The sequence below is a fragment of the Triticum urartu genome, chromosome 3, assembly GCF_003073215.2.
Source record: "Triticum urartu cultivar G1812 chromosome 3, Tu2.1, whole genome shotgun sequence".
Taxonomy (NCBI): Eukaryota; Viridiplantae; Streptophyta; class Magnoliopsida; order Poales; family Poaceae; genus Triticum; species Triticum urartu.
Genome location: NC_053024.1, coordinates 311,747,749 through 311,772,259, shown reverse-complemented (window position 1 = coordinate 311,772,259; position 24,511 = coordinate 311,747,749). Strand labels below are relative to the sequence as shown.

General features: G+C 47.3%; 1 protein-coding gene across 1 annotated transcript; it reads right to left on the bottom strand.

Moving 5' to 3' along the window:
- Positions 1-10,420: 10,420 nt before the first annotated feature.
- Positions 10,421-13,518, bottom strand: LOC125543893. Its single transcript, XM_048707390.1, is given in 4 exon segments — positions 10,421-10,814; positions 11,401-12,272; positions 12,275-12,698; positions 13,186-13,518. Coding segments are annotated over 4 exon segments (1,707 nt in total). The 5' UTR covers positions 13,369-13,518; the 3' UTR covers positions 10,421-10,586.
- Positions 13,519-24,511: the final 10,993 nt, after the last annotated feature.

The following is a 24,511-nucleotide window of genomic DNA, read 5'->3' as shown; positions in this document are numbered from 1 at the left end:
ATTAAGGTTTAAGTTATCTACAACCGGACATTAACAAATTCCCATCTGCCCATAACCGCGGGCACGGCTTTCGAAAGTTCAATCCCTGCAGGGGAGTCCCAACTTAGCCCATGACAAGCTCTCACGGTCAACGAAGGAAAAGACCTCCTCCCAAGATGTTCCGATCAGACTCGGTATCTCGGTAACTCAAGACACTTCGACAGGTTAAAACAAGACCAGCAACACCGCCCGAATGTGCCGACAAATCCCGATAGGAGCTGCACATATCTCTTTCTCAGGGCACACTCAGATGAGACTAGCTACGAGTAAAACCAACCCTCAAGTTTCCCCGAGGTGGCCCCGCAGGCAGCTCAGTTCGGACCAACACTCAGAGGGAGCACTGGCCCGTGGGGGGGGGCTCAAATACGATGACCTTTGAGTCTGCAGAACCCAAGGGAAAGAAAAGGCTAGGTGGCAAATGGTAAAACCAAGGTTGGGCATTGCTGGAAAAGCTTCAATCAAGGCGAAATATCAAGGGGTTCCCATAATAACCCAACCGCGTAAGGAACGCATAATCCGGGAACATAACACCGATATGACGGAAACTAGGGCGGCAAGAGTGGAACAAAACACTAGGCGAGAGGCCGAGCCTTCCACCCTTTACCAAGTATATAGATGCATTAAGATAACATAGCAATATAGTGATATCCCAACAAGCAAATAAAAGATGTTCCAATAGGAACGGCTCCAATCTTCACCTGCAACTAGCAACGCTATAAGAGGGGCTGAGCAAAGCGGTAACATAGCCAATCAACGGTTTGCTAGGACAATGGTAGGTTAGAGGTTCAATCATGCAATTGGGAGGCTGACAAGCAAAAGGTAGGCATCGTAGCATTGGCATAGCAAGAGCGAGCAAACTAGCATAGCAAAGATAGTAGTGATTTCGAGGGTATGATCATCTTGCCTACACAGTTGTCAAAGCTGACTGGATCCTCACAAGCAAACTCAACGGGCTTCTCGGTAGCAAACTCGTCTCCCGGCTCTACCCAACAAGACAAACAAGCAACAAGGATACAATCAACCACGTGCAAGACCAAGCAATATGACGAAATGATGATATGCTATGCGGGATGCGATGCGGGATGCAAAATGCAAGATATGACAGGAAATGCATGAACCTGGCCTCAACTTGGAATTCCAAGGGTGCCACTGGATAGAGGGGATGAAATCGCTTGAAAACGATACAAAGATCATTGGAATCGGAGTTACGGTTTGGAAATGGCAAGCGTTTTAAGATATGACACCGGTCTGCGTTTTACAGCAAGTAGGCATCTAAACGCAACGAAATGAACATGCTACAGCCACCAAACATGAAAACAAAATACATGGCAGTGATGTACACAAGATGCTTGACAAAACACTAGCACTGAGCCATAGGAAAATTCATCCATTAAGAGGTTCAAACAAGCATGGCAAAAATGAATAAGCAAAACAGATTCCAGACTTAGTGAAATTAACACTAGCCTGAAATTTCAGATCACGATGCTCTCTTCGGAGCAGCAAAACAACATGATACAAAACCTGAACATGACAAGTAAGAACATGGCATGGAGATACTCAACAAGCTTAACAAAACCCCAAAAGTGACCTAGGGCCAAAAGGGTTCACAAAATACCCTACCGAGCTCACGAACATAGCTCGAACACAATCAGTTTTCAGACTTAGTGAAAATTGAGACATGCTGAAATTATAACTCACGAAGGCATGTAAACGAGCTCGATGCACTCACTACGGTGCAAGTCATGGCAAGGCAAGCATATATCCAGAAAGAAAACACAATATGCTAGCTACACATGGGAAGAACAAAGGCATAGCATGCATGGAACACTAACGGTGGCATCGGCAAAATCGCAAACAAGTTGACGATCTGCCCAGATTAACAACGAAGCAAAAGTTGAGCTTGATTGAGTCAACCTAGAGCACTCCACATATGCAAACAAAGACATGGATGGATAGAGCATAACATAAATATCAAAACTCCCTTACTGATCATCCTCAAAAGAGGCACGGATCACTAGGAAACAAGCTGGACATATAGCATCATGAACTAAAATATCCCAGACTTAGTGAAAATCACTAAGTCCCTGAAATCAGCAATCTCAGGTACCTCTCTTCGCAAGCTTGCACAAGACAACACACACATCCTAAAAATGCATGGGTGGCACCTCTGGAAAGAAGACAAAATGCTTAACAAATCATCCCAAAGGGGCACAGGCATATCATGCACGGATTAAACATGGCAAAAATGATAAAAGTGCATGATGAACTAACGGATCTGCAATTTAACTCACGAAGCCTCCTTCTAACAGCATTTTGGGCAACAAGATGACCTCAAATGCAAATGATGCAATGGAACGAAATGATCTACATGTCGAGGCGAAGATTTTGATATATCATACGCCCAAAACGGAGCTACGGTTGCGGAGATACAAGCAGTCAAAGTAGGCATAAAGATCTGGGAATTAGGGTTTCGGGGGAGAGGGGGTCAACCCAGATCCAGATCCAGCGCACGGAAACCGAGGCACCGCCCGAGTTACTGTAGCAGCCGGAGGAGCTCGCCGGAGCCGGAGCTTGGGGAGGAGGCCGGCGAGGCGGGGCGAGGCCGGGGCAGCGGCGGCGGTCGGCGGCGCCGGCGGGGGCGGCGGTCGGCGGCGCCGGCGGGGAGGCGGTCGCGCGGCGGCGCGGCGAGGAGGCGGCGGGGCCGGCGGTGCGGGGCGAGGAGAGGCGGCGGCGGGGCGGCGCCGGCGACGGAGGAGGCGGGCGGCGGCGGCCACGGGCGAAGGAGGAGGCGGGCGGCGGCGAGGCGGCCTCGGGCTCCGCGCGGGCCCGTCGGTGCGGCGGCGGCGGGCCACGTGGCGGACGCCGGTTGGGCGAGGCGGATCGGGCGGACGTTGTCCGGCCGGATCCGGACACGTCCGTCGGTGGGGGGGGGGGGGTTGGTCTGTTTTTTTTTTCTAGGAGGAGGACGGGGAGAATCCGAGATCCGAAAATGGGGGCCTTTAAATAGGCATAGAGGGAGCTAGGAGAGTCCAAATGAGGTGCGGTTTTCGCCCACGCGATCGTAATCGAACGCTCTAGGACATGGAGCAGAGTTTGGTGGGTTTTGGGCCAAATTTGAGGGGTGTTGGGCTGCAACACACACGAGGCCTTTTCGGTCCCTCGGTTAACCGTTGGAGTATCAAACGAAGTCCAAATGGTACGAAACTTGACAGGCGGTCTACCGGTAGTAAACCAAGGCCGCATGGCAAGTCTCGGTCCAATCCGGAAATGTTTAATCCCCACACACGAAAGAAAGCTAGAAATGGCCACCGGAGGAGAACGAAGCGCCGGAATGCAAAACGGACAACGGGGAAAATGCTCGAATGCATGAGATGAACATGTATGCAAATGCAATGCACGAGATGACATGATAAGAGATGCACGAAAAAGAAAAACAACACGGAGACAAAGACCCGAACCCGAGAAATAAATATAACTTAACACCGGAAACGGCAAGAGTTGGATACAAATATGGAAAGTTACATCCGGGGTGTTACAAAAAGCAACAAACGAAGAGAAGACTCGGGGATGCAAAGTTTGTTAGCTCTCATAAGATACCCATCTTTGAGGTAATAGCGTTCCCAAAAGTTGTGCGACAAACACTTGTCATAAGGAGTAGAAAAAGTAGGATCATGCTCATACAAGTCTTTGATATGCTCAAAACCAATGGCATCCAATGCAAGTTGAGTGACAAGCATGCATATGCGAGAAAAAGGGCATCCGCTACAATCTTTTCCTTACCCTTAATGTACTTGATGACATAAGGAAAAGACTCAATAAATTCACTCCATTTAGCATGACGCTTGTTCAACTTGGTTTGGCCCTTAAGATACTTGAGCGTTTCATGATCGATATGAATGATAAACTCATGAGGGCGAAGATAGTGTTCCCATTCATGCAAAACACAGACTAAAGCATATAGCTCTTTGTCATAGATGGGGTAATTGAGTTGCGCACCGGAGACTTTCTCACTAAAGTAAGCTATGGGATGCTTCTCTTGCGTTAACACACCTCCTATGCCATTACCACTAGCATCGCAATGAATCTCAAAAGGTTTGTCAAAGTTGGGTAATGCAAGAACGGGAGCATGAGTAAGCAAATTATTAAGCTCATTGAAAGCGGTATCTTGGGATGGTCCCCAAACAAAAGGCGCATTCTTCTTGCTCAAAGCATGCAAAGGCGAAGAAATGATGCTAAAATCTTTCACAAAGCGACGATAGAAACCCGCAAGGCCAAGAAAGCTACGCACTTGTTTCAAGTTGGTTGGTTGTGGCCAAGTCTTAATAGCATTGATCTTGGACTCATCAACATGAACACCCTTAGAGGATACAACAAAACCCAAGAAAACGAGCTTGTCAACGCCAAAAAGGCATTTCTCCATATTAGCATAGAGATGCTCTTTTCGAAGAGTTTGTAAAACAGTTCGGACATGGGTGACATGCTCTTTGAGAGACTTGCTAAAAACAAGGATATCATCAAAGTAGACCACAACAAACACACCAATGTACAATGTAAGGGCGAACGACATGATTCATAAGACGCATAAAAGTATCCGGTGCTTCCGATAGACCCATAGGCATGACTAACCACTCATACAAGCCAAACTTGGTTTTGTAAGCGGTTTTCCATTCATCACCCTCTTGTATGCGGATTTGATAGTAACCACTTTTAAGATCAATTTTTGAAAAGATAGTGGCACCACTAAGTTCATCAAGCATATCATCAAGGCGTGGAATGGGATACCTATAACGAACGGTGATAGCATTGATAGGTCTACAACCGGAGCACATGCGAAAGCTACTGTCTTGTTTTGGCACAAGAATGACCGGGACGGCACAAGGGCTCAAACTTTCATGCACATGTCCATGGTCTATGAGATGCTTTACTTGCCTTTGTATTTCTTTGGTTTCCTCAGGGTTGACGCGGTAGGAAGCTTTGTTCGGAAGCGGTGCTCCGGGGCTGAGGTTGATGCGGTGCTCGATTCCTCATAGTGGAGGTAGTCCCAGAGGTAGATCGTCGGGGAAAACATCGTGAAATTCCTGCAAAAGAGAAGAAAACACTAGAGGAAGAGTATGAGAGTTGTTAGCTTGTGGTGCATTGTCCTTGCACAAAAGGACGTAGTGTAGGACACTAGATGGGTTCTCACACACTCCTCTTATCTCACTTTTGGTAGCAAATAGGACTAAATTCTTCTTTTCTCTCATCGTGAAGGTGTTCGATTTGTGCTTGTGGCGCTCACTCTCTTTTTGGTGGCTCGCTCTCTCACTATTATCTCCACGATGGGTGGCTTGCTTGTCGGCGATCACTTGGCTTGGCGACATTGGACGAAGGATGTGCTCCTTGCCCTTCATCTTGAAGATGTAGTGGTTCGTTCGGCCGTTGTGGATGACTCCTCTATCAAATTCCCATGGGCGTCCAAGGAGAAGGTGGAAAATGGTCATTGTAACGACGTCGCACTCCAAGGTGTCTTCGTAGGCGTCAATTTTGAAGGAGACTTGTACTCAATGCTCGACTTGGATGGTACCAGAGTCGCTAAGCCATTGCACTTTGTATGGATATGGATGCTTCGTCTTGGGCAATTGGAGCTTGGAGCAAAGTTCTTCACTTGCGAGGTTATGACAACTCCCTCCATCGATGATGACCTTGACGGATCGTCCATTGATACCGGCCTTGGTGTGGAATATGTGGCATCTTTGGTCTTCTTCTTGGTGATGTTGGAGAGTCAAGACTTTGGACACAACAAGAGCAGGACTTGAGTCTTCATCACAAAAGACTTGTTCCTCTTCATCATTCACTTGCCGGTGCATGGAGACTTGCTCAAGAGCGTCCATTTCTCCTTCACTCATCGAGTCGTAGGTGCCGTCGTCGTTGAGGATCATGGTTCGCTTGTTGGTGCACTCATAGGACTTGTGGCCTCAGCCTCCACATGTGAAGCATTTGAAGGAACTTGTCTTGACAGTCTCATCGGTTGGAGTGGATGATGATGAAGCTCTCGGCTTGAGGTTGCTCGTAGTACGAGGATGACTTGGAGTTGACGAAGCTTTCTTGGAACTCGACTTGTCGATGGTGCTAGTAGAAGGCTTGGTAGTCGGTGTTGGAGTCGTTGAGGCTTGGTTGTTGGAGAAACCATATGACTTGGATGAGAACTTGGCATACTTGAAATCATCTTGCACTTGGCGTTCCGCTTTGGCAGCTTGGTGCACTAGCTCGATGAGATTCGAGTATGGTTGGAAGTCGGCGATCTTCTTGATAGGATGGTTGAGTCCATTCAAGAAACGTACCATAGTTTGCTCATCATCTTCCGTGACATTGGCTCTTATCATTGCAATCCCCATCTCCTTGTAGTACTCTTCAAAGCTCTTGGTTCCTTGCTTAAGTAGTTGGAGCTTCTTGAAGAGGTCGCGGTTGTAGTAGGTAGGCACGAAGCGTGCTCTCATGACATCCTTCATTTGTGCCCAAGTAGTGATGGGTGGTTCACCTCTTGCCTCACGGCGCTCGATGACTTGTTCCCACCAAATGAGGACATAGTCGTGGAACTCAAGGGATGCCATTGCGATCTTCTTCTCTTCTTCATAGTTGTGCAAACGGAAAATCGTGTCAACCTTCAATGCCCATGAAAGGTATTCTTCGGGATCGTTGCTTCCGTTGAACTTGGGCATGGTGAACTTGAGTTTGCCGTAGCATTGCTCTTCATTGTGTTGGGGTCAGGGATGATGACGCCCATGTTGTTGATGATTGTTCATATCGTGGTGCTCTTGGCGCGGAGGGTTGTGAACCTCATGTTGCTCTTGTCGTGGATGATCTCCATTGTCTTCATGCTCTTGATGAACTTGTTGTTCTTGACGTGCTTGTGGAGGAGCTTGTCGGGCTCGAGGAGGAACTTGACGATGCACGCGAGCTTGATAAATACTCTCGCAAACTTCTTCGCGAAGTGCTTCTGCATGTTCACGAGCTTGTCAGCCTCGGTCGGCTACGGCTCGACTTGAATCGCATAGAGCTTGTTGTGCCGCAAGTGCTTGAGCGTCACGGAGTTGTTGTTCTTGACGTTGTGCCTCGGCATCTTGTGCATTTTGGTGAAGACGCGCTCGCTCTTCCTCTTCATGTTGGCGTTGTCGTTGTCGTTCTCGTGCTAGCGCAAAGGCCTCTTGGTTTTGACATCGTCGATGCTCTTGCGAGTCGGTGTCGCATAGAGGATTGAGGCTTGCTTGATGCTCGTTGCGCGCGGCACGACGAAGAGTGTTCGATGTCGGTGTACTTGAGCCGGAGAGGGTGAAGTCAGATTGGCGACTTGAATGGCTCCTTCTTGAAGTGGAAGAAGAGCGGTTGAGCAATAAAGCACGAATCTTGTCCATTCTTGCGTCATTCTCTTGCTTGTGATCGTCGAGCTTGTGGTCGAAGTAGTCCCTTGTATGTTGCTCAGAGAGTTGCAAGTCGGTGGAGAGGTTGTTGATGCGTTCACTCATAGCTTGTTGCTCTTGATGTAAAGCACGTTGTGCACCAAAGAGGTGACTCTTGGTGACGAAGGAGTTCATGTCGTCGTCTTGCTCCATGAAGAGTGGGTTGGTAGAAGTACTTGGCCTATCCATCATTTCAAGACAAATGTGAGTGGTAGAAAGAGAAGGACGAATACCAAATGTACATTGACCGAAGTTGAAAGTGGATCGATGATCACTCCAATGTAGGACAAGGAAATAGCACAATTGGTACTAGCTCTTGTCGGATTCTCACACCTACACAAGTAAAAGCTTTTGATGGAGCTTGGTTAGGATGGTGGCACAAAATTTCATGCAATTGTAAGTGAGCTTCAATAATGTTGGAAAATATTCGCAAGATTCAATGTAACAAGTAGACCAAGCATATAAGGTACACGGAAACACACACGCAAAACGATAAGTGGGGTTGGGCAACCAAGGATGAGCCAAAATATGGAATCCACAAAAATGCTCTTGTTGCACAACACTAGAGAGACGCTAGCATGATTGCACAATAGGCGGATACAAGAACTTGTGCACAACCTACTTAGCAAAAATGCAACGACTTCTATCCCAAGTATGCTCTATGCAAGGTGTTCCGATGATATGATCCAAGATGATCTAGTATGACAATCTTAATGTTGTATGATGCTATGGTTCTTGCTTAAAAGCTCTTCGCTTATCTTTCCTTTTTGCTTAAAAGCTTGTTTGGCTCTTTGATGTTTGAGCTCTTTTCTCATGCAATGCTTGAAGAACCAAGATAGCAATTGTGTATGCGATGACAACTTTGTTACACAAGAGATGATACCAATATATGCAACAATGATGTATGTATGCTATGGGAAGTATGATCACTAATGTGCACAAGTCTCGTTGCCGGCAATACTCAATGGCTAGTCTCGATGGGTAAGCAATGCAAAGGAGTAAGGCTATGATGGCTATCAATGTAATGGCAAGAGTGATATGTCCAATACCAAGATGATGTTACCATTCTTGCTTACGGTATGGTGTCATAATGGTGGCACGAATACCAAGATGTGATCGAGGTTGTCGTTGTTGATGACGCGTCCGTGGCGAAGATGCATGGCGGTGATGTCGAGGTCGAACCGTACCTAAATGCCGAAATACAAGTAGGACACGGTACCGCAACTCAAATTCTCAAAACTCAAAGTAGCAAACGTGTCGGAGAGCGAAACGGGTAAGCAATGGTGGAGGTATGCGGAAGTGGTGATGGTGGATAAGCGGTTTAGGCAAAGATGCCAATCAGTTTTGACTTAAACTGGGCGGGGCGGTAGTACCGCTTGGACAGGCGGTAGTACCGCTTGTGGTACTTAAGCGGTAGTGCCGCTCGGGGGGCAGTAGTACCGCTGGTGTCGGAAAAATCGCAAGATTTGGATCGGGGTGGGTTTTGGGGCGGAAAAGGATGATTTCGTGGTCAAAATTCGAGCGATTTCATGGATGGAAGGTGGAGAAAATTGTGGAGATGCTAGGTCCACAAGTAACAAGGCAAATCCACGGATCAAATCCAACAAAACATCAACACACCAACAAATCACAAAAAAAAATTGGGGCTACTTTTGGTGGGGATTTTTGAAATTGGGGAAGAACACAACAAAATTAGACTAGAAAACAAGGGGGAGGCTCCGAAATCGTGATCAACGTGGCTAATGATACAAGATGATGTAGGGTAGGAACCCTGGGGGCCGATCTTTCACGAAAGGAGCGGATCCCGCAAAGAACACGAAGAACACGGGAAAGAACGGAGAGAAAACACAAGGGGAAACACAAGAGGAGACACTAAACCAACACGAATAAGTCACACATGTGCTAGATCCTCGAATACATAAGAGAAGATACACGATATACGGACAACTAAGGACGATACAAGGGTAGCCAGTCTTCTCCGTGAGGAGGTCTTGAGTTCTTCCCTAAAAGGGGTTTGAATCCGCTCGGAGGATCTTCTCCGATGGAGGCTCGAATCTCCATGGAGAAGGTAACCAAGTGGATGAGCAAAGCTCTCACACAAATATAAGCTAAACCTTTGCTGACCCTAACTAGAAGGATGAGGGGGAGTTTATGTAGTCTGAATCCACGAAAGAGTAAGTGAAAGGGGGATACATGGGCCCTAGGCCCGTTCTCTACGCACAGGCAGGGTGGTAGTACCGGGCAACGGGCGGTAGTACCGCTGGAACGGGCGGTAATACCGGACCCAGGTCGTGCAAACACAGGGATTTGTCGGGTTGAGCGGCAGTGGAGCGGGAGCCCGGCGGTAGTACCGCTTGGAGGGTTTCAGCGGTAGTACCGCTCGTCCTGGCGTGTGCGGCTCCTCTTCATGCTCTTGATGTCCATCTCGCTCCGTAGCTCCTTCTAGGCTGGTCCCTTGGTATCTAAGCACACAAAACATCTTCATTTGAGGTAGTAAGCATGTCTCAAGTGGATCGAAGTGAAATTATGAGAGAAATGTCACCTCAGTTTCAAGACGTGCTTGTGTCATGGGTCCAAGAGGTGTCGTAAGAGATGTAGTTAGGTCCATGGGGATGGCCTTGGGATGCTCCGCATCAGTATGTGTGATGTTACCCATAGAACTAGTAACTAGCTATGTTACTACTTGCCTCTCTTTCATCATTAATTACTATGTCATATAGTTTGTCTAGATAAGTATGATGTTATCACTTAGATTACCCATAGTGAGAATAACATAGATGGTAACATCATACAGCTTTAGACAAAACAGATGATGCGGCGAGTAATTAGGCATACGGTAACATAACTAGTTACTGTAACATCACACATATCAGGAAGTTACGAAAATGTTGTTTAAGTCTTAAGTACTCCCTCCGTCCCAGTAAGGCGTTTTTTGACTAGTCTAGTGTCAAAAAAGGAGTAGATTATAAATAATATGTATACAAAAGGAAGATACAAACAGATAACGGACACCACCGCGCCACTGTTTTCCATGGACTAGCAAACAATGGAAGATTTAACAAATACCAACATATATGCAGTACAGAGGTTCGGTCCGTAGGGTTACAAAAATCAGCTCTTTTGATGGACAGCAATTGCATGAATGTCCATCTCCTTAAGCATGACCGATCGCCCACAAGAGTCGCATGGTGCAGTCCTGGATCCACAGATACTCTCATGTTCGCACATGTTTCGAAGCCGATCTCGAACATCCAGCGGTTGTCCACCAGCTTGAACCGTGTCGCCACAGAAACGGCACACAATCAAGCGAAATGGGCAGGTTGAGGATTGGTGTTTGACCTGACATTAAAGAACAAAGCAAGTTAGTCATTTGGCATATGTAGGATTTGCCGTACGAAATGAGTGAAGAATATCAGCAATACAAGTCGACTGCTGAAAATAGATTGGTGTTGAAAATGTAAGATGGAAATTAGGGCTGTTTGGATCGTGACTATCTTTGCCATATGTTGCCATATTATTTTTGCCACACTTGCCTTACTTGAGTTGCTCAAATTGTTAGCCACACTTTGGCTTGCCTAAGGGAATTTTGCCACACTTTTTGTGTGTATGACATGTGGGGTTCACTGCTTATAAAATAATTCTTGCCTAAGGTGTGGCTAGAACCAAACACCCACCTAACTTGGTCAAAGTTGCCTAAGGTGAGATGTGACAAAGTGTGGCAAGGTATGGCTAGAAACCAAACAGTGAACTAACCTTGGGCAAGATTGGCAAAAATGTGTGGCAAAATGTGGCTGCTAGGCCTAGAACCAAACAGCCCATTATCATATACTGCTGAAAATAGATAAATCTTGATAGAACTGCAAGAGCTGAAAAGTTCGTCTGTTCTAAGAGCAGAAGATAATAAATAGGATGAGTTAAGGTATACCATTTCTTCCTTTTCTAGAACTACCCCGCAGGGGCAGTTCAGCGGCTCATGGAAGACTTTCATGTGCTTCTCCATTTCTCTCTGCTGGAAAGCTTGTCCACACTTACTGCAATGCACATGATCTGCTGCTGCTTCCTTACGAAGAACTACTCCACATCCATCATGCATGCAAATAACATTGTGCCTCACACAGTATGCCTCATGAAGTACTGAGGTCCGGCTAGATATATGTCGTTTGCAGTTCTTACAAACCACTGAGTCACCATTGACGGCTGATGACACACTACCCTGCTCATCAATCCTTTGGCTATCAATAACATCCTTGATAGCTACAGAAAGTTGAAACTTCGCTGTGCCCTTGAAACCGTAAACCCCAAGACTGTAAAGGCCACTGACCAAAGTAGCATCCTTTGGTTTGAGTATAAGAACCTTAGATCCCATCTCATGAGATGACCACTCATGACGGTGCTGAGTTGGGAATACTAAAGGATGCCTTGAAACATAAATATCAGTGTCACTGCCACTTGTATCAGACTCTATCTTAACCTCAATATTTACACAACCAGACGCAACTTTCTCAGCCACACCTTCCTCGACAGAAAATTTGTAGTACCTGAACTTCCCTTCTTCCACAGCTCCAGATTCGACCTTCCCAGTCTCGAGCGGCACAAGCACATGTTGATTTTCTTCATTGTCGAAAACTGAATCTGGTCTCTCAATGTCAACTTCAATATCCGTCTCCAGCACAGAAACACTTGATGCGGGCTTCAACTCAAGAACCTTCAACTTATACTGCAGTTGTCCGTAGTTGACCATGACAACATCATTTTCAGATAGTGTTGCGTGATTGCGCAGTGCCGTTTCAAGGACAGCTTATGGTTAGGGAGATCTGAGAATCCCACTCCTTCCGGCTTAAGTTTCGCATATGTCCCTTTGGGCAAACTTGCATACCTCACCTCAATCAAAGGAACATCTGGGATGTCACTCTGAAACAAATTGTTCCAGACATGTGATGGGAGTTGTGCAGAGCCTTCCCTTGCAGTGAATTCAAGAACGCCACAGCAGGTTGCCTCCTCGGCGTCTTGATCTGGAGAGGTACCTGGAACTCTGTCCCTAACCTTGGACAGCCTGAAGTACATGGGACCTTTGTCAAGCGCTCCTTGATCGGATAAATCCTTGAAAGAAGACGGTGGCAGCTTAATCTTATCCCCTGGACCGTCATATCGCAGTGCTTCAAACATGTGTGAAAAAGAGATCCCCTTTCCTAGTTGCATCACCTCTTCCATTTTCTGGTCAGCCTAGATAGAAAGAAGTTCATCATCAGCACCCAGTGAAACATCATCATAAGGTAAGAGTAGTAGACACTTAGAGAAATTGTAATCTTATCATGAACACCAAGAAGTATAATTGGACAATGCAAAATCAAAACATATCGTCGACAAGGCCCCAAAGGATTACCGAAGTGGTTGGGAGTCAAGATTATGGTTTCTAAAGAGGGAAGGGAAACAGGCACGATTGAACAATCCATGTCTTGTCTGAACGTGGGCAGATATCTGGGTTGACATTCTAGTTGGAACAAAACCGAGGACCAAATCGAGGGTTTCCTTTCTGGGTTTATAGGAGTCAGATTCGGGAGGAGCATCCATGTTCATTTGGCGGAGGACAAAATTAATCTTGTAATCACGAGCGACCACCGAAGACGAAGACAGCTGCCATGATTCCGAGCATACGAGATGGATGAGACGAGGGTTAGGTGTGCAGGGTAGGGGAGGGGAGGGGTGTTACCTCTTCCTGCGCCCGGGCGGCGTCGAGGCGGCGCTCCCTGTTTGAGGCCTCGAGCGCGTCGCGGCGGCGCGCGGCCTCGGCCTTGGCGCGGCGCTCACGGTCGGCTTTGGCCTTAGCGCGCTGCATCCGCTCCCGCTGCTCCCTCTCCAGCTTCTCCCGCGCGCTCCGCAGCTCGAAATCCATCGCCGATCCCGGATCCGCCCGAGTACGCCTTGTTCTCCTCTTCTCCACGTCGGTAGGGAAGGGAAGGAAGGATATATGGACGCGTCGGGTCGGTGGCGGCCGAGGAGGAGGAGGAGGAGGGCGGAAGCTTCTGGAGGCCGCGTGCGCAGCGGAGAGAGGAAGGTAACGTAGGCGCGGACGCACGGTTGCTGAGGAGCGGGCCCGGACGGTCAGTGACAGGTGGGCGTTGCGTTGAGGGGGTCCCGCTGAAATCTTTCCCTAATCTCTACTCATAATGAAGTACTCGTTGATAGTCCCCGTTTCGGGTCTTTTTTCGTCTCACCTCTCATTTTCGCTGGTTTTTTTCGTAGGTTTTTTCGTAGATTTTTCTCGTCCTCCATTTTATCGATTTATTTTCGCGTCACCCTCTCACACAATGAAAAAATCTGAACATATCAGAATTTTCCATGCTGACACAAATTATTTAGTAATGTAGAATCGATCACGATCAATCTTTAAAGACCAAATCTAAATTAATTAATATTACCTTAAATCACTTAATCACATTAATTAAAAAACAAATAATTGATTTTAAGAAAAATCGCTCAATCACATTAATCTCCACTACCTAAAAAAGTGTAAGGTTCCATCCTCCCCTCTTATGTCGTCACATCTTTTAGTCAAGCCCCTCCTCGTACGACCGTTACCCCTTCATCGTTTTTCCTGCCTCCCTCCACTGGTTTTAGCTGGTTTTCTCATCTGGCCAGACAAAACCAACCTCTATTTGGTAATATGGCCAGACAAACCCAACCTTTATTTGGTAACACAATGAATTCTATGGTGATTGATTTCTTCTTTGGTAACCCAAGTTAATTGACGGATGGTAATCAATTTTCAAATACCAAAACCAAACTATACAAGGCAACGAAAATCAATTCACGTATCACAATCAGATTTTTCTTTAGTAGCCTAGCTTAGCTCACGGACGGTAACCAATCTCCAAACAAAGGAAACAATTAACCTCTACATCATCGTCATTTACCTCTTGCCAATGCCAAATTCATACTAGGCAAATATCACCTACGCGACATGGTGTTGGTCTAGATCCCCATGACGTGATGTTGGGATCATGTCACAACACCACGCCGTCCTGAGCGCCCATTTTGTTTCGCCCACGATCGAGCGATCCGACTCCCGATCCACGATCCAACCGGAGAAACCCTATCCCCTCCCCCATCTCGCGTATTCTCCTGTGGCGGCGAGACAGGTCGAGCGGCGTCGGGGTAGCAACGCGGCGTTCTTATGGTGCATCAGAGGCCAGACATGAGGTACCCGTTCATCCTCTCTTCCTAAGCCTACGTCATCTCTCTCCTCTTGGCCATCTCTCTTGGAATGGCGCCCGGCGGCGACCACACATGAACGCGGAGTGGCTCGTCGAGTTGCATGGGGCCCACAACTGCGCCCGGCGGCGACGACGCATGAACGCAGAACGCGGCGTCGACGTGCGTGGTGTGCTGAATTGGCGCGGCGGTGGCGGTGGTCGAAGGACGTGCTTGCTTGAGGTCGGTCGGCCTTTATGCTGTAGGGGGCAGCGCACAGGTCGGTGTGCCGAGGTGGTGGGGAGGCGATCGACAGATGACACGTGTGTCTGAGCCCTAAGGTTGCGGGGCTGCGATGCCTATGTTCGCTAGGATCTCACGCGACAATAACCTGGGGAGGGCATCCAGCTTCAGCGTGCATCAAAAAACTTCCATTGCTAGCTAGCATGTGTGGCTTTATCAGTAGAGCTCGGAGCGAGGGAGAGGGACTTATACATCCACTCCCAAGGGAAGATGAGTGCGAAGAGGAGGTTATGTCTGTGGTTTTCTCTACTATCAAAGTGGCTAGGTTGTCATATCCTCTACGGCTCCAGCTCGCCTACACAGGCACCACATTCTAATCAGTTGTTAAAGACTCAAAGGTGATTGAAACATTGCTTTGATATTCCTTGATTTCCGCTATGAACTAATACTAAGAAAATTGCTCATACATGCTCCTTGCAAGTCACGGCAGCTCATGTTTCATTTCTTTCTGGAACGAGCTGCAACACGTGGGTAAGATGGAGAGTAGAGAAGGCAATTAAGGTGGGAGAAGATACCATGAGGATTGAGAAGGCAGGCAAGAGGACGTCTACATTTAAAATGTCATCATGTTGAAGCTGAGTTTGTATGGTTGTAGATTTTAATCCTTGTACGCGTGGTGTTCTTTAAGTTTCATTTGGCGTTGATGTCAACAAGTTTATACTTTCATCATCTTCTACATCAAGTATAGTGGTTAATTGTTTTGGACAACTCTGCATTTTTTCCTCAAAATTACTTCACCGCATTTTGTGGACATCAAAAGTAACAGTATAGTACTTGGTAAAAGTTGGTCCTATAATATTCAGTCGCATGCTTGCGATATTTAGTAGGTCTTTGTATTTATATGATAGTATTTTTAAAGATGAAACTTCTATAAGAAACAGTCTGTACAATTTGTTCATACATACATGGATGGAACATCATCTCTTTTCATATGTTGCTCCTATGAAGAATAAATATACTACTCCCTCTATAAACAAATATACATGGGTAGTACTTTTTGTGGGGTAAAAATAAATATACTACTTGTAGTCTTCTGCCATTAATTCATTTCTACTACACACAAGGCCTTTCCATATGTTCACTCAGTATCTTCTTTTTGTCACACGAGCAGTTTCTAAATTTTACAAAGGTGCACCGAAACATATAGGTCATTGGCTAATTGCTATCATTTGGTGGTAGCAAGTTCAAGTAATAGTTTGAATACATTCAATAAATAGTATAAATAATGCATCTTATGTATAATTTAGATATATTGTTTGTCACAGAGCTATGGCTGGCCGATTTACATGAAATTAAATCCCTCCATTGTAGTGGCAAATATAATCCCCGTCATCCATATTGTTATACATTAGCGCGAATAAGGTGGATGTCAAATATGAGAAAGTGTCAATATAAAAAAGAGCAAATTCTAAGAATTAGTATTTGTATAATTAGGACTCAAATTAATTGATGTAGGGAACTGAAGGGTCTTGAGAATTTGGTTGCATTAGGTAGGAAATAGCATAGATGGATTATGGTCCCACACCCAATAAAAATGGATGTTTGTGTGTGTGAGAGAGAGAGGGAGAGAGAGGGAGGGAGAGGGGTAGAGAGAGGGAGAGGCAGAGGGAGACCCACACCCAATAAAAAATGGATGTCTGTGTGTGTGAGAGAGAGAGAGGGAGAGAGAGGGAGGGAGAGGGGTAGAGAGACGGAGAGGCAGAGGGAGAGAGAGTGTGTGTGTGTGTGAGGATTTGATGGTAAAAAAAGGTCGCCAATGTCATTTGATATGGATACTAAATGTATTATTAACATGATTAATATTTAACTCTTAAAGTTAGTGTGGCCCCGTTGCAATGCATGGGTGTCGGTGTCAAAACCGGCGGATCTCGGGTAGGGGGTCCCGAACTGTGTGTCTAAGGTCGATGGTAACAGGAGACAGGGGACACAATGTTTACCCAGGTTCGGGCCCTCTCTATGGAGGTAATACCCTACTTCCTGCTTGACTGATCTTGATGAATACGAGTATTACAAGAGTTGATCTACCACGAGATCGTAATGGTTAAACCCTAAAAGTCTAGCCTGTCTGAGTATGATTATGAGGATATATGTCTACGGACCTAGCCCTTTGGTTTATATAGACACCGGAGGGATCTAGGGTTACATAAGGTCGGCTATAGAGAAAGGAATCTTCGTATTTTGTCGCCAAGCTTGCCTTCCACGCCAAGGAGAGTCCCATCCGGACACGGGTGGAGTCTTCGGTCTTTGTATTTTCACAGCCCATCAGTCCAGCCCATGTCTAATAGGCCGGACACCCGAGGACCCCTTAGTCCAGGACTCCTTCAGTAGCCCCCGAACCAGGCTTCAATGACGAGCTGTCCAGCGCGCATATCTTCTTCGGCATTACAAGGCGGGTTCTCCTTCCCGAATACTCCAAGATAGTCTTCGGACGTGACGAACGTGTCCGGATCTGTAAAACAAGTACCACACACAACCGCAGAGAATATAATATTGCACGAGTCCAATCCGCTGACAACTTTCTATAATGGGACATCACGTTTTCCCGGTCATTATTTCGAACCGTTTCTTGTCCTACCGTTCCACGTTTCGAGGCGCGGTTTCTATTGGCACGTCTTGTCGAAGCAGAAATCGTGTCCCCTTATTGCGGGATTCTCATAATGCGAGCGTGGGTAACCCAACCGTTCCATTAGTATGATTCCTTAGGAATAGGCAGGTTTTCAGGCTTAGGAGGAGGCATTCGATATCCGTTGCCTTTATAAAGGAGCCAAGGGCCATCTTATTTTATGCGGACCCTTTCCTCAGCCCTTCCAACTTCGAGTTCTAGCACCCAAGGTTCAACTTCATTGATTCAAGCTTCCCAATAAAGTCCGGACCCAGCCCTTAGGGCCGATGGGTGGCTTCCTCTGTTACAGAGGAGGACATCACGAAGCTTCGTGTGGCCAGATACCTGACCGCGGAGATCCCCCACAGGCTTCCTGCTCGAGGACAGGTTATTCCTACTCCCCGATCCGGCGAGAGGGTTGTATTCATCTCCCACTTCCTGTGAGGGCTAGGATTCGCTCTTCATCCCTTCATTCGGGGGCTCATGTTTTACTACGGACTAGATTTTCATGATCTAGCCCCAGATTCTTTCCTTCACATATCGACGTTCATTATCACGTATGAGGCCTTTCTCCGTATTCCCCCACACTTCGGCTTATGGCTTAAGACCTTTAGTGTGAAGCCGAAGGTAGTCGACGGGGAACAATCGGAGTGCAGAGGTGCTACAGTGAGCAAGCTTACCAATGCTCCCTGGCCAAAAGGCTCCTTCACCGAAACTCCCAACCTATGGCAGCGGGAGTGGTTTTACGTCACTGAACCCCGCGGTACCAAGTGGGCGGCTATACTTGCGTTTCGATCTGGCTCTCCGTTACAGCTTGCATCATGGATTAATAAGGGGCTGGATTGGGGGTCACTTGATGAAGTGCATACTCTACAGAGCCGCATCCGGAGCCTCCTTGAGAAGGACATCAGTCATTTCAACGTGATTCAGGTAATGCTGGTCCGTCGGGTCCTGCCGTGCCAGTGGTGACCTCTCTGTATGTGGGAGTTTAATCCGGAAGGACCACGGACCCTCCAACACTTCTTCGATACTACGCACAAAGGAATGTGGAAGTTGTTTTTCGGGAAACGAAAACAGTGGCCGGACACCATTGAGGACATCGGCCTCGACCGCAACCATCCAGATACCTCGGTAAGCGCTCGACTTCCGAACGATTTCTAGCAATGTATGCCATTATGCGATACTAATCACACTATCCTCTTCCAGGGCTGGATAAAGAAAGCGGAGCGAATTAGGTGTTTGGACCCCCTTCCCGAAGACTCAGCGGATCCCGTATTAACAAGGATGCTGGCCCCGGCACCGTACCAGATGCCTATGAGGGAGGACAATATGGAGAGCGGGAGGACCGAAGGTGGCCTCCATCCCGAATATATATTAGATAATGTGTCCAGGGAGATCAGAATCCCATCACCCGAAGATAAAAGTAAAGGAGAAGCCAACATTCCTTCTCCCCATGGTAAGAAAAGGGCCGTCTCCGAAGATTGGGAGGAAAAGGCTCCTAAGCGAGGCAAGATGCCCCTGTCGGGCGGCTCGGGCTTGGAGGACGACGTCATCGTGCAGTCCCCCGGCGAGGGCAAGCCTAAATCGTAAGCGAACAAGGGTGTTTTAAACATATCCAGTCCCTCTCCTGTGACCAGGGTAACATCTAGAATATATGTTTTTGTAGCTTGGCACACAGTCTTCTTCAACAATCCTCTTCCTCGGGGGATCTTCTCCTGGAGATGATGGAAAGCGAGACGCCTCCACCGGTCTCCTCGCCCAATAGGGCGGACGACTTCGAGGTGTCGTCCCGGAGGGTCTCTCCTGATCAACAAGTGATGCGAGGGATGATGAAAACACTAACCGAAGGTGATACTTCGGTAGCCCAGGGTCCGGGGGCCAACAATAAAGGCACCGGACTGTCGGGCTTACAGCCAGAGACAACTCTAGGGACGAATGATCGGATCCCTTCGAAGGAAGGCCGTGCTGTCCAGCAGCTCCCGGAGATCTAGAAGCGTCGGATATATTGACGAACATGCTGCGACAGGCGTCCGTCTCCGAGGGCCATCGTACCTTGATAGGTACGGTGGTTGAAAAGGTCCTGTCCGCGAAAAGCGGATTGAATGAGGCCTTCACGAGCCTGCTAAGAGGCTTTGAGGTTTGTACTGTAATGCTTTCGATTGTGTTTTATTCACAAAATACCCCTGTGTATAGATAGTAGCCCCTAAGGCTCTGATTGGCTTCCCAAGGGAGGCGATCAGAGGATCAAAAAGATATGTCCAGGAAATAATCTGACTAATTGGAACACAGGCTGTTACCTCCCCGGCTATTGCCCGATCCACAAAGGTTGCATATCTGCAGCGGAAGATTGACGAGGCGGATGATGACATCACGCTTATCAACAGGCGGCTTGACGAGGCACAAGGTATATTTTTGGGGCAGTCAGTATACGTATGTATGATAATATATGACTGCAGATGATGCTGCCGCGGTGGAGGCCCTTCGGGCTGAACTCGCTCTATCCAAGGAGCAGGTCCGGATGAGTAATTTGGCTACCAATAAGGCAGTGGATGAATTAAAAACCGAACAGGCTGCTCGGCGCCAGTGCGAGGAGAGAATTTCTGTCATGTCATGCAAGCTAAAGGAAACTACTGTCCAGTGTGAATTCCTCGAGAGGGATAACAAAGTCAAAGCAGCCGATCTTGACAAGGCCTTACAAGAGGCGAGAGAAACACGATCCGAGTCTAGAGCGGCTCGGGAGGAGATCTGGCAAGCTGGGGAGATAGCAGCTGGTAAGCCTTTCTTGTTATAGACTAAATTCGGCCATCCGAAGTATTCCCCGTTGAATCAGATGTGGAGCTCTCTAGACACATTCTTGGACCTGCCGAAGAGTACCTCCGCTGCGGCGCAATTTTACCAAGCGCAGGAAGGGTGTGCCACGGAGAAGCTTTTTTTGTCACAGTTCGGCGCGCGAAAGCGTCCACTGTTACTGAACGAACAGATGGCCCAGTGGGCCGAGCTCCACAGGATATCCAGTTCTGCCATGAAGGACATCATAGTCCGGCTATGGCCTACTGAGCCAATTCTGAATAGTTATTTTGGTTTGGTGCAGCGGCTTGTTGATGCGGTGTCGCGTATCAATGCCGTTAAGCATTCAACGTGCATTGAAGGTGCACGGATGGCCTTTGCCTGCGTCAAGACATACTGGGCGAAGATGAAGGCCACCGACGTTGCGGCGAAGAGTCCACCCAAGGGCAAGGACCATCACGCACCAGAGCATTATTTCGAGCACGTCTTAGAGGGTGCCCGCTTGATAGAGGGTCAGTGCTCGAAATGCCTGATATTTGAATGAAATGTGTTGAAATTGTAAAAGACAATATTATGATAATATTATGATATTCGCTTAAAAGCTTTGGTTCCTCCTGTGCGGCCGTTTTTGTATAATATGAAAGTTTTCCAGTCGTCGGCTTCAGCCCCCTCGTAGAAATACGAGGGTGTTCGGAAAAGCACTTGATCACTCTTAACCCAACGTCTTGGTCCATGAAGGAGGTGTCAATGAGGCGAACTAGGCAATCGGACTATAGGGCGTTAACACTTCCACTTAGCCATTGGAGTTTTATGGTGGGTCTATAATATAGACCCTGGTATGTACGCGGTTACCCCGATATGGTGCATTACATGTATGACCTGAAGAAAGGTCCTTCGTGTAATACGGACGGAATCGCAAAAGATTCCGATAAGTCATTGAGTGGTTGACCAGCTCTCACCGCATCATGACAGTCAGTTTTCGACTTTCTCTACTGAGGTGTTTAATCGGATGAACCGGAAACACAATCGCAGTAGTTCTCCCTTTACTACCTTAGCCGATAGAGCGGAACGTAAGGTAGCAAGTACATGAGCCGGGCAACCCAACTATTGACCCAAGACATGATTCGGAGCTGATGCATATAAGGCCAAACTCGCGACGCCGAAGTATGCTGTAAAGCTGTTCGGACTTATTGGCAACTCTGTTTGTTCCCATCCCGAGCCGCTGGCAAGTTATGTCGTGGTGTGTGAAATAACACAAGGAGCAAAATTCAGTTATTTAGAGAAAAGTGAATGCTGGATACAGGTTATGTTCACTAGAACTTGAGTGATATGCCAATCGTTGTTTTGTATATAATAACGCCGCGACCCCGGCTATTTGACATGCTAGGGGTCGACAGCTAAGGAAGAAGGCACTTTACAGGCTCGCAAAATAGAGAGTGCGGTCTACAAAAACTTGTGTTGGACCTCCTGTCGCACGTCTGTGCCGCCTTTCCTTAGTGAAGTGGCTCCTTAATGGGAGTAGCCTTTGGGTGAATGTACAAACCCGAAATCTGATAGAGTCTGTGAGATGACCAGCCTTTGAGTCACCTGTGGTAAAGGATAATGAAAAAGGAAAGAGTAGTTAGAAAAGAAAAGAAGGAGGTTATGGGAGTACTTGTAGGCCCGTCTGTATTGTGTTTCCGCCGATGCCCATGGTATTTTGAGTTCTAGTGATGTATGCGCGGTACATATTTCGCGAGTGTATAAGGTGGACGGCGGAAGCCGAACTGCTAGTCCAGCTCAAGAATTGGTCGGTCCTGCTGAATGGAGACCGGCGGCTTAATGGCCGACAAGGTATGCAGTTTAATAAGGCCACTTTGTACTCTGGCTGAAGGAAACGTAGTATGGTCCTCAGTCCGGAGGGAGTGCTTCTCATGCTCCCCTGTAGGGGTGTGTGTCACGTATACCATGTTCACTGTTTTTACTTCGGGGGGAAATTGCTTCTAACCCCCGGTATTCGGTTGGTGAGTCCCTTCGTCATCGCTATCACCGGGCGGCCTCTTCCCCTTGTGTTCGGTGTTGACCTTGCCGGCCTGCCTGAAGACCGAATAGCTTCTGTTGGTGTGGTTAGCTGGTTTCACTACAAAAAAATACACTTCCGTGATGATACGTGTTTGTCACAGTAGGTCGCGTTTTCTGTCATGCATGTACATCCATGACGATTTTATGATAGAATCAAGATAGTCATACCTGTGCTGTCGTAGAAGTGTTTCATGACATTACCAAAATTATCATCACGGAAGTGTCCACTTCCATGACGATAAATCGCGCGTCACAGAAGTGCTTTCGTCAAGGGTGACCGACACGTGGCATCCACCGTAACGGAACGCCGTTAAGCTATCAGGTCGGGTTTTGGATCCGATAACCCGTTAACAGCCCCGACCAATGGGGATTTTCCACGTGTAAAATCATCATTGGCTGGAGGAGACACGTGTCAGGTCCGCGTTGGCACAGGTGTCACTCATCCAATGGGCGAGACGCGCCTATGATATGTTGACACATGGACCGGCCCATCAAGTTTAAATGGGCCGGCCCAACTGAAGGCCCACAAGATTTTGTGGACCATAATGGGCCGGCCCAGCTAAAGGCCCACGAGATTTTTCGGACCATAATGGGCGAGCCCAGCTAAAGGCCCACAAGATTTTGCCGGCCATAATGGGCCGGCCCAGGTAAAGGCCCACAAGATTCTTGCGGATCATAATGGGCTGGCCCAGCTAAAGGCCCACGAGATTTCGCCGACATTAATGGTCCGGCCTAGCTGTAGGCCCACAAGATTTTGAGGACCCTAGTAGGCCGGCCCATTAACTGGCTGCCATGTTTTGGGCCAAATGCCGGCCCATATTTGATCCGGTCCATTAATGGCCTGCCACGCTCTGGGCCTAATAGTGACCGATATGAGATCCGGCCCGTTAAAAGCCTACCACATTCTGGGCCAAATTACGGCCCAGATTAGGTCCGACCCTTTAAGAGGCTTTGGGCTCAATTATGGCCCATATCAGATTCGGCCTGTTAACTGGACACTATGCTTTTGGGCCCACTTGCTAAAGTCCCACTTAGTAATTCGGCCTGATATTAGTTTTGGCCTGTTAAGGGCCCATTTAACATTCCAGCCCTATATTAATTTCGGCCTGTTAAGGGCCCGTTTAACATTTCGGCCTGTTAAAAGCCCGTCATATAGTTGGGCCTAACTACGGCCCGGTTTGCATCCGGCCTGCTCGCAGCCGATATCTGATTGGGCCAAACAAGGACCGAGACAATTTTGGCCTGTTAAAAGCCCATGATTTGATTCGCACAATCATGGGCCGGGGTTCATTTCGGGCTGCTGCCGGCCCGTGAGCTGTTCAGCATGTTTCAGGCCCAACGTACATCGTGATTGCATGACGGCTCGATTATGTACCGTAGTTTTACGGTTTGGCTGGTTTACTGCGAAGACAGGATATATATACAGTAAAATAACTGCATCATCATGAATAAGAAAAAACCTAGACTATACAATAAAGAAATTACCGCATATTACATCCACTGGGCATCAAAGTTCGCCACTATGATAATAAAGCATAAGCAGACAGCAGATTACATACACTGGGCATCAAAGATCGCCACCAGTGCAAATAAACACGCTGACAAAATAATATACAAAACCGACAGCACTTCAATAGAGTTCAAGAAAGGTTAGCCCTGCTGGGGAGCTGCAGCGCAAGCAGCTGAGCAAGATGATGAGACTGCGCTTGTTCAACACTTATATCTTCTTCACTCTAAAAGATAAACAAGCAGACAGATGACAGGTTTTGCACATAAAAGTATCAGTGCTGACAATTCATCACATTTCTTACTGACGAATAAAGTGACACAGTTTAAAATTGCATTAACACAATATGGTATTGTTCAGGTCAAGACATGGCAGGAAATGACATTGTGAAGGAGTTGGCAGCTTCACGACACCACTGGATTACAGATCAAGAACTCATAAGTATCAATGGTTAGTGTGCTGTCAATTTATACCATTTCAGATTGGCAAATAAAGAGACGGTTTAAATAATAGTAGAATGATATGACATTGTTCATAGTTAAGACATTGCAGAATATGACATTATGCTGTAGTGGGTAGGTTCAC